This window comes from Oncorhynchus gorbuscha, linkage group LG24 (assembly GCF_021184085.1).
Source record: "Oncorhynchus gorbuscha isolate QuinsamMale2020 ecotype Even-year linkage group LG24, OgorEven_v1.0, whole genome shotgun sequence".
NCBI lineage: Eukaryota > Metazoa > Chordata > Actinopteri > Salmoniformes > Salmonidae > Oncorhynchus > Oncorhynchus gorbuscha.
This window is the reverse complement of record NC_060196.1, coordinates 57,460,704-57,471,718: the sequence shown is the minus strand read 5'-3', so window position 1 is coordinate 57,471,718 and position 11,015 is coordinate 57,460,704. Positions and strand designations below refer to the sequence as shown.

The window sequence follows — 11,015 nt, the reverse complement described above, 5'->3', positions numbered from 1 at the left end:
GAAGTTTTTTTTTAAACGGGAAAAAAAACCGACATTTCGGTTAATTGCTCAGCACTCGTGTGTCAATGCAAGCTACTTGTGATTATATCCATTGTCATTATAAACCGATCCGGAATGCTAGTAATCCTATAGGTTCTGGGGAGATTATGGCCAGCAGTATTTTTCCATTGATTAAATAAAAGATTGGGTTTAGAAGTGGGGTGTTCAATCTGGCGCTCCACGGTACAGTCATTGCTCACCACCCATGGAGCGCAACACACCTCTCGTCATCCCTCGCCTCCTGCAGGCACGATATGGAGCTGCGGGATCCAGTTACATCACTGAAGCTGACAGTTGCCTGGTAACCAAGTGATGTCAGTGTGCCTCTCCTCCTCAAACCACGTGTTCCGTACATAATAACTGGCTGCTCAGCGCACTGGGTGGGTGTTTAAGACGGATCGTTTCCGCGGGCACGACTCTCTCTGGACGCATGAAGTGGAGCAATTGGTTCTAGGGCAACCAGCGTGTCTTCTCCATAACGGAGGTCTCTATCTCAGCTGCTTTTCCCAAGTGGATTTATCTTCTTGTTCACTATGGCTGTTACCGAGGCTCCATGCGACTTGTCTTATTGCAAGATGAGGGGAATCGTGTCAGTTCTCACTGGTAGGCATTTTGTTTTGTTACTGTTATTGAGTTCAATGTTTTGATTTAGGTTATGGGCTTGCATTGTGCTGTTGAATGGAATTATGCATCGGTATGCTTTGGATCGTGAGTTTTTGATGAATAGTCTATTGGTGTATATTCTTTCGTGGGTTGTTATTGTAGTCTACCGCATACACGAGACAATGCCTTCGATCTAAAACTTGCTAAACTGGGAATGGGAGTGCATGCACTAAATTAAACATGGGATTGCGCACATATCTCAATGGATAATGAGCTGCCCTTATATATGGTTCACTTGTCGCACTATTTAGGCCTATGTGATATAGGATTTGAGCGATATATTTCACTATGCGACGCGTAGGGTCGCCTAAAGGGGTAAGGCTATACACAGTGACATTGTGTTGCGTAACGATAAGATTATGCAGCTGATGCGTTATAACGGAATCTTTTCCAGCATCATTTTGCAGCTCCGAAAAAAATACATGATAATTTTGCACAGTTTTAGCATGGCTAGATATTTATGTTGACCTGTGTGACGAAATGTAGGCTATGGTTTCCCAGGTATCATTGTCCCAGTTTTGCAACAGGTATAGCCTATAGGTACACTAGATATACAAAAGTATGTGGACACCTTTTCAAATAAGTGGATTTGGCTATTTCACCTTTGTTAACAGGTGTAGAAAATCGAGCACGCAGCCATGCAATCTCCATAGACAAACATTGTCAGTAGACTTAGTGACTTTCAACGTGGCACTGTCATAGGATGCCACCATTCCAACAAGTCAGTTCATCAAATTTCTGCATTGCTAAAGCTGCCCGGTCAACTGTAAGTGCTGTTATTGTGAAGTGGAAACATTTACATTTACATTTACATTTAAGTCATTTAGCAGACGCTCTTATCCAGAGCTACTTACAAATTGGGAGCAACAACGGCTCAGCCGCGAAGTGGTAGGCCAAACAAGCTCACAGAACGGTACCGCAGATTGCTGAAGCGCGTAGCGTGTAAAAACTGTCTGTCCTCAGTTTGCGACACTCACTACCGAGTTCCAAACTGCCTCTGGAAGCAACATCAGCACAATAACTGTTTGTTGGGAGCTTAATGAAATGGGTTTCCTTGGTCGAGCAGCCACACACATGCCTAAGATCACCATGTGCAATGCCAAGCGTCAGCTGGAATGGTGTAAAGCTTGCCGACATTGGACTCTGGAGCAGTGGAAATGCATTCGACAGATGAATCTGGGTTTGGCGGATACCAGGAGAACGCTACCTGCCCCGATGCAAAGTGCCAACTGTAAAGTTAGGTGGAGGAGGATAATGGTCTGGGGCTGTTTTTCATGGTTCAGGCCCCTTAGTTCCAGTGAAGGGAAATCTTAACGCTACATCATGTAATGACATTCTAGACGATTCTGTACTTCCAACTTTGTGGCAACAGTTTGGGGAAGGACCTTTCCTGTTTCAGCATGACAATGCCCTAGTGTACAAAGCGAGGTCCATAGAGTACTGGTTTGTTGAAATTGGTGTGGAGGAACTTGACTGGCCTGCAAAAAGCCCTGACCTCAACCTCACCTTTGAGATGAATTGGAACACTGACTGCGAGCCATGCATAATCGCCCAACATCAGTGCCCGACCTCACTAATGCTCATGGCTGAATGGAAGCAAGTCCCCGCAGCAATGTTCCAACATCTAGTAGAAAGCCTTCTCAGAAGAGTGGAGGCTGTTATAGCAGCAAAGGAGGGACCAACTCCATATTAATGCTCATGATTTCGGTATGAGATGTTCGACAAGCAGGTGTCCACATTCCTTTGGTCATGTAGTGTATATTGAAATGCAATGTTCAGTCTGATCAGTGACGATGTATTCTCCAGGCACCCAGCTGACGTAAATGCCTCTGTTTGTATTGCAGCTTTTATCAAGGAGAGGAAAATGGGTCTGAATGACTTAATCTCAAAGCTGGTGTCAACCCCACATATCTGTCATCAGTAAGTATTATGTGAAACACTTGTGTGTCCAAAAAGGCGATGTTTGGATATTATATAGGCCAACTTCCATCGCAACATGACAATAATACAACTAATCACTTTTTGGGAAAGTAGAAATATTTATCAAATAGTCAATATCTGCATTACATTACAGGCCTCTGTGTGCGTCAGTTCATCCACTTCACACACCATTACATTAGGCCAATGTGTGCATCAGTACATCCACTTCACACACCATTACATTAGGCCAATGTGTTTATTTATAATTGTATAGGTTTACCCACAGGCTAGTCATTGTACTGTCCATTTCCAATCCAATAAGCCTGACGTGACATAACTATCATTGAGAGTTCTGTCCGTGCATTCTAAATCAAAGCAGTAATCTGGGGACAAGCAAGCAAAGCCAGTGTAAGAATAGTTATTTCATGTCAAGTGTGTTCCTGCAATGGCCTCTCCGCTGCCTAAGCACCTTTTCTGCAAATCCCCAGTGTCCCCTAGACGGGGATGCTGGCTAATACAATTAAGCACTCACCACATAATATGGGTTGTTCTCAACAGCCTGGCAAGCGGCCAGGTGGGGGTCTGGCTCAGTGGAAAATTCCCAAGCACCTTGTCTACCCTCTTCAGTAGCTCTCAAGAACCCAAGTGGGATATACCCAGCTTTACAGCCGACCCCTCCTAGGATTCTCAGCCGATGGTACTGATAACAGCTGGCTCCCTCATGAACTACAATCCCCGTGTTCTGTTTAATCCTGTCGCTCTGTGGAAACACAAATAAGCCTCAATTGCGATACGGTTTTGGAAACATTTATAAATGAACTTTTATATAAAGCAAAAAATAATCTTTCAAATAGAAAAGGTACACTTACTGTGTGCAGTTCAGCAAAGTGGCACCCGGCTGTTTACACCCGTTTCCTCGGCTACAACACATTCTCTCACCTTGTGCTCGGAATTCCATTGGACCATTCTAGTCCACATTTCATGTGTTGCTCAAAATACAGCCGGGTGCAATTTTCCTTAAACTGCGTGCAGTAAGTCTATATTTTTTGTATTAGCAAAATGTGTTCTGGCCTATATGAAAGTTACATTGGCGTGCGTGACATATTTGCATTTAGACAAAGCATTAGGACTGTGTCACAGTGTCTGTGAAATCCCCTCAGGTAGCAGACAGCTGTGTGAATAGATAATATAACATGAAGTCTGTTACCATCTATTTGAATGGGTTACCTTGGCCAGATGTACATGCTTACAGCAGTCTGAATCGGGGCTGTTCATGCTATAGACAAGTCTGATACATGGGAAGCAGATGAACTGACACACAGAGAGGCTTAATGTTTGCAAACTTGTCAATAAGATATCCAGGACTATTTGATAGATATTTATACTTTCACTGATGTTGTTTGGTCATATTATTGTCATGTTGCAATGGAAGTTGATAGGCCTGCTTAAAACGACTATTCAGATGGTGCTGCAGGTAGCCTAGCTGTAAAGAGCATTGGGCCAGTAACCGAACGGTCACTGGTTCGAATCCCAGAGCCGACTTGGTAAACAATCTGCTGATGTACCTTTGAGCAAGGCACTTAACCCTAATTGCTTCTGTAATCGCTCTGGATAAGAGCATATGCTAAATTACTCAAATTGGCTTGCTGTATTTAGTGAGTCAACAACAACTTCCTTATCTCTCAGAAAAGATACGCCTATTGTATATGAGTAGTTATAAGAGACCCTTATTGTCTATCAGGAGTTAGTAGAGACCCTTATTGTCTATCAGGAGTTAGTAGAGACCCTTATTGTCTATCAGGAGTTAGTAGAGACCCTTGTCTATCAGGAGTAAGAAGAGACCCTTATTGTCTATGAGTAGTTAGTAGAGACCCTTATTGTCTATCAGGAGTTAGTAGAGACCCTTATTGTCTATGAGGAGTTAGAAGAGACCCTTATTGTCTATCAGGAGTTAGTAGAGACCCTTATTGTCTATGAGTAGTTAGTAGAGACCCTTATTGTCTATCGGGAGTTAGTAGAGACCCTTATTGTCTATCAGGAGTAAGAAGAGACCCTTATTGTATATGAGTAGTTATAAGAGACCCTTATTGTCTATCAGGAGTTAGTAGAGACCCTTATTGTCTATCAGGAGTAAGAAGAGACCCTTATTGTCTATCAGGAGTTAGTAGAGACCCTTATTGTCTATCCGGAGTTAGTAGAGACCCCTATTGTCTACGAGTAGTTAGAAGAGACCCTTATTGTCTATCAGGAGTTAGTAGAGACCCTTATTGTCTATCAGGAGTTAGTAGAGACCCTTATTGTCTATCAGGAGTTAGTAGAGACCCTTATTGTCTATCAGGAGTTAGTAGAGACCCTTATTGTCTACCAGGAGTTAGTAGAGACCCTTATTGTCTATCAGGAGTTAGTAGAGACCCTTATTGTCTATCAGGAGTTAGTAGAGACCCTTATTGTCTATGAGTAGTTAGTAGAGACCCGTATTGTCTATGAGTAGTTAGAAGATACCCTTATTGTCTATCAGGAGTTAGTAGAGACCCTTATTGTCTATCAGGAGTTAGTAGAGACCCTTATTGTCTATGAGTAGTTAATAGAGACCCTTATTGTCTATCAGGAGTTAGTAGAAACCCTTATTGTCTATCAGGAGTTAGTAGAGACCCTTATTGTCTATGAGGAGTTAGAAGAGACCCTTATTGTCTATGAGTAGTTAGTAGAGACCATTATTGAAAGGCTTAGCCTGCTTGTCCTCATTGGTCAGATTAACTTAAATGACAGATGGAACCTTCTCCATCTATTTGCTAAATGTAATCACTGTAAAACTCAGCCTTGTTCACCTGAAATACCAACAGTCACAGGCATCGCAATGTCCCAACTTCCAAAGTGGGTACCAATCATAGTAATTGCAATACTGTCTTTCAATGCCAAACCAAGTATTAATATTATAATTTATACACTCTAGAAAATACCATGTCATCCCTAAAATCACAAAGTGGCAAATTAATGTATCAGTCAAAATGACGTCAGAGGACGGCGGATGATTCCATTTTAACGTCTTAAAGTGAACATTCTCTCTGTTCCTTCCTCAGCTCTGAAGTTGACTTCCTCAAGATCGATGAGAACCAGAATGAAGAGCTGGACGATGATGAACTTCTGAATCCGGTGAGCACAACACTTGGCTTGGCCCCTTGGGGCAGACAGAAAGAGGTCAACCCAAATGACACCATATGCCCCCCATAGTGCACTGCTTTTTGACCACAGCTCATAGGGTTCAGGCCAAAAGTAGTGCACTATATAGGGAATAGGGTGCCATTTAGGACACATACTGTAAGATTCACATGGGTGTGAATAGATCATTTAATCCAGAGCCAAGATGGTTGTTCTTACCTTTCTCCTCTCCGCTCCTTTTTTTCCAGATGTGCCTGGCATTCCCCAGGAGCTCTCTAGCGGAGGAGTTGGCGATCAAACCAAGTGATTTTGACTACCTGAAAATCATTGGCAAAGGGAGCTTTGGGAAGGTGCTGCTGGCTCGTCACCGGGACAGCAACGAGTATTACGCCGTCAAGGTTCTACAGAAGAAAATCATCTTGAAGAAGAAAGAGGTGAGTCTTTACTGGTCTTTGCTATTAAAACACACAATCAATACTCCGAGCAAACTGCAAATAGCCACAAATACATACAACCACTCAGCTGCCCTGAGGTTTTTTTTGGACTACTGTTATCGTGAAGGGTGTGCTCTCTTCCTCTTCCTCCCTCATTCAGCAAAAGCATATCATGGCGGAGCGAAGTGTCCTGATGAAGAATATCAAACATCCTTTCCTGGTGGGGCTGCACTTTTCCTTCCAGACTACTGACAAACTCTACTTTGTCCTCGACTACGTGAATGGAGGAGAGTTGTTCTACCATCTACAGAGAGAGAGGGTGTTCCTAGAACCCAGAGCCAGGTTCTACGCTGCAGAGATCGCCAGTGCTCTGGGATACCTCCACTCCCTGCATATTGTTTACAGGTACGAACTAAGATGCTATCCTACACCACCCCCTGGTGGTGGCCATATGTAATAGCACATGCCCGGAAAAATACCACTCATAGCGTGTAGTCAAATCACTTTTAAAATAAGGCATTTAATTCATATCATCACATTTGCGTAGTGGCACTTAACAAAAGTTGCACACATGGGACATTTTGGTCTTTTTATAAACTAATTTAAATGAAATTCTACGTCATTTTATATGACTGGAGATTTAGGAGTGATCTTTTTTAAAACTGGGAACTCGGAGCTGGGAAATAGCCTACTTCAGAGCGTTCCAGACAACTGAGTAATCTGAAGGGGGAAAAAATGCTCTGACTTGGGAAATTGGTTTTGAACTGTCATCCAACTCTGAATTCCTAGTGGGGAGCTGGCCTCTTTCTAGAGCTCCGACCTGAAGATCACTGACATCATGATTCAACACAGTATTTTTTTCGAGTTCCCTGTCGTCTTGAAAGCCCCATAATACAACACACTTGGTCGAATTGAGTGGATACTTTGACACTGACACACCTAGATCAACAAAAACTACCTTGTATTGAATCCATCAATAGCCTAGGAGTGTGCAGACTTATTTTATGCTACAGTATGAGGAAATTATAGTCCTAAAAATGCTTTCCAGTTTTACTGACACACCCAATGATGAGCATGCAGCTCGCTGGTGATGGCGTTATGCGCTCGTGCCAAAGCCTCTCTCTTTTTAATTTGTAACACAATATTTGGTTGTTGATGAAGTATTTTGGTATCCTACAGCTGACAGATCTGCCGCGTTTCCCGACTGTAGGATATGCCTTGTTATTCCACTACACTCCACATCTAGGCTATTTTTTTAAAACAAGCTATTTGTCCTCTGTGGTAACGTGTTTGGCTTTCTTGCGGTGTTGTATGATATTCTGAATTATTTCATTTCTTTCTGAACAGAAGGCAGTAATTTTGGTCCTGTAGCTCAGTTGGTAGAGCATGGCGCTTGTAACGCCAGGGAAGTGGGTTCAATCCCCGGGACCACCCATACGTAGAATGTATGCACACATGACTGTAAGTCGCTTTGGATAAAAGCGTCTGCTAAATGGCATATATTATTATTATATTATTATTATTATTTCAATTTATCAGGTGTGTTGTAGCTCGTCCAGAACCTTGCGCGGCTATATAAGAAAATACATTATGAAGCGTGTGGACAATTAACGAAGAACTCAAATGAACATTGATAGTGTTTATTATAACTTTTACATGGCAAAAAAACGCATCTGGTCAAATAGGTTCTGGAACGAAACAGTCCAAAACGGAGAGGTGCCGGATTCTGTTCCGGTAGGATCTGGCTAAAATGAAGCAATGCTCTTATCCATAATAATCATGTAGACTCGTCTACCCGAACTGTATTTCTGCCAGCTGTTGGCTAGAGCATACGTGCCAACAGTAGACACATTTGCTATTTAACGATACATTGAACTTTAGATGTCTATTCCGTACATGAAAACGTAATTAAAAAAGTACAGGATGTGTGCGCTACGTCATCACGCACTGATTTTTATCTGCATCAAGTCTGTTTGGTGGGAACACCGCTGGTGGGAGAATGCCCATGTTGTCTTTATGCAGATTTTAGAATATTCACATGAAAATCTGTCCATACAATTGGATGTAAACATAGCTAGTGATAAAACGACCGAATGCTAAGGGATACTAGAAAATGAATGTGACAAGAAAAATGTAAATATTGTATTTATATTGGTGCCTGTTTCATAACCCCCTTCTCTTCCCCCTCACAGAGATCTGAAGCCCGAGAATATCCTGCTCGCCTCAACGGGACACATCGTCCTGACAGACTTTGGCCTCTGTAAAGAGGGCCTGGCACCCACTGGAACCACCACAACCTTCTGTGGAACGCCAGAGTACCTGGCCCCCGAGGTGCTGCAGAAGCAGGCGTACGACCGCACAGTGGACTGGTGGTGCCTGGGATCGGTGCTCTACGAGATGCTCTACGGACTGGTGAGTCATCCATATGCTTTTTTTTACATATTTTTTTCATCATCTTTCAGTTTTCACAATGCCTCTAAATGTGTTATTCAATATGGATACATCCCAAATGGCACCCTATTCCCTATGTAGTGCACTTCTTTTGACTAGAGCCATATGGACCCTGGTCAAAAGTAGGGCACTATAAAGGGAATAGGGTGCCATTTGGGATACATCCCTTTTCACTATGTCAGTTCAATATAGAGAATGTAATTTATAAATCACAAGTACACTGACAATCATGGTGCCTGGTGTGTTAGGAGTTTGACTAAGTTAGCATGTACACATGTTTGCTCTTGGTCTCCCTCCATAGCCACCCTTCTACAGTCGTAACACAGCTGAGATGTACAACAATATCCTGAACAAGCCTCTGATACTGAAGCCCAACGTGTCCAACTCAGGCAGGGAACTGTTGGAGGGGCTCCTGCAAAAGGACCGCACCAAGAGGCTGGGAGTGAAAGATGATTTTGTAAGTATATATATATATCTCACAGGAGGTTGGTGCCATCTTAATTGGGGAGGACCGGCTCGTGGTAATGGCTGAAATGGCTGGAGCGAAATAGGTGGAATGGTATCAAATACATCAAACACATGGTTTCCATGGTTTCCATGTGTTTGATGACATTCCATCTGCTCCGTTCCAGACATTATTAGGAGCCTGCTTCCCCTCAGCAGCCTAATATAGAATCAATGTACTATACAAGACATAAAACAACACTAACAAGGTGTCAGTAAGGTTGTTCTGTACTAGTGCTACTGTACTGTACCAGTGGGTTGATGTAGTGTTCCTATTCACCTGTAGATGGAGCTGAAGTGCCACACCTTCTTCTCACCCATCAACTGGGATGACCTGATGGCCAGGAAGATCACACCACCCTACATTCCCTCTGTGGTACGTACATTTATCAGAAGACTGTATACTGTAGATGGGGAAACTCCTTTTAGTCCACGCCTCCACCAATCCAATGCTTTTAGTTTGTGGGAAGTAGTGAACAAGTGCACACTTCAGGAGAAAGGAGACATCGACACTCACCTTTATAATGTGTGAAATATGAATTTGATGATTTGTGTTCTCGGAGCCCATCTCTAATACACTCCTCTGGTCGGTTGGCTTTCGCAGAGCGGGCCCACGGACCTCAGGCACTTTGACCCAGAGTTCACCCACCTCCCTGTGACCTCGTCGCTGTGCAACACGGACGGCCTGCTGGTGACCAGCAGCATCAAGGAGGCAGCTGGAGCCTTCCCAGGCTTCTCCTATGGACCCGCTGACAGATTCATGTGAGGGACTCCTCCATCTTCATCACCTCTGTTGATGATGAGAGGGGGATGGGAACAAATAGAGACACAGGCAGAGACAGGCACCATGTACTGTATGAGTGGTGTGGGAGGTGTTCATGGTCTGTTAACAAGACTCCTGAACATGCCTGAGAGGAAAAGGGGGGAAGGGGGGGGGGGGTTTAGAACTCCAGATCTCCTGGGATTGTTGCATGAGAGGTGTGCATCACATGGGACTCCAATCTTCAATACCAATGACCCTACTTACCTGATGCAAAGTGTGCCAAGGTGGGACGTTGTTTCGTGCTACAGGGAGAAAGGACGTTTCTCTCTAATCGCTGTGGACCACGACCACTGTCGGAAAGAAGAGTGAAGTGGCTGAAGTTTCACGGCAGCGAAAACCCGAGAGCAGTACTGCGCCTGACACGGCTGGGCTGCATCAAACACAGACTGGAGAGGGTCCTGCCTTCCTGATCATTCTGTATATATACTGAAGACTTACATGTCACAAGGCATTTGTTGTCGTTTGTTGTGTGAATGCTGGATTGCACTTGAGGCATTAAGGGTGATTGCATTGTTTAAGCATCCACTCTGTCTCATATCCAGCTGCATATCTGTTCACCCTCAAAACCATACTATTGATCTGTTCACCCTCAAAATCATACTATTGATCTGTTCACCCTCAAAACCATACTATTGATCTGTTCACCCTCAAAACCATACTATTGATCTGTTCACCCTCAAAACCATACTATTGATCTGTTCACCCTCAAAACCATACTATTGATCTGTTCACCCTCAAAATCATACTATTGATCTGTTCACCCTCAAAACCATACTATTGATCTGTTCACCCTCAAAACCATACTATTGATCTGTTCACCCTCAAAACCATACTATTGATCTGTTCACCCTCAAAACCATACTATTGATCTGTTCACCCTCAAAACCATACTATTGATCTGTTCACCCTCAAAACCATACTATTGATCTGTTCACCCTCAAAACCATACTATTGATCTGTTCACCCTCAAAACCATACATACTATTGATCTGTTCACCCTCAAAACCATACCTGTTCACCCT

The 11,015-nt window shown here is 43.3% G+C and overlaps 1 protein-coding gene across 1 annotated transcript; it reads left to right on the top strand.

Annotated features, from left to right (window-relative positions):
* Positions 1–414: 414 nt before the first annotated feature.
* On the top strand, positions 415–10,967 carry LOC124012717 (serine/threonine-protein kinase Sgk1-like). Its single transcript, XM_046326627.1, has 9 exons — positions 415–642; positions 2,547–2,622; positions 5,703–5,775; positions 6,030–6,215; positions 6,376–6,620; positions 8,408–8,627; positions 8,968–9,123; positions 9,457–9,546; positions 9,775–10,967. The coding sequence occupies exons 1-9, from the start codon at positions 573–575 to the stop codon at positions 9,934–9,936; spliced, it is 1,278 nt and encodes a 425-aa protein (XP_046182583.1). The 5' UTR covers positions 415–572; the 3' UTR covers positions 9,937–10,967.
* The last annotated feature ends 48 nt before the right edge of the window (positions 10,968–11,015 follow it).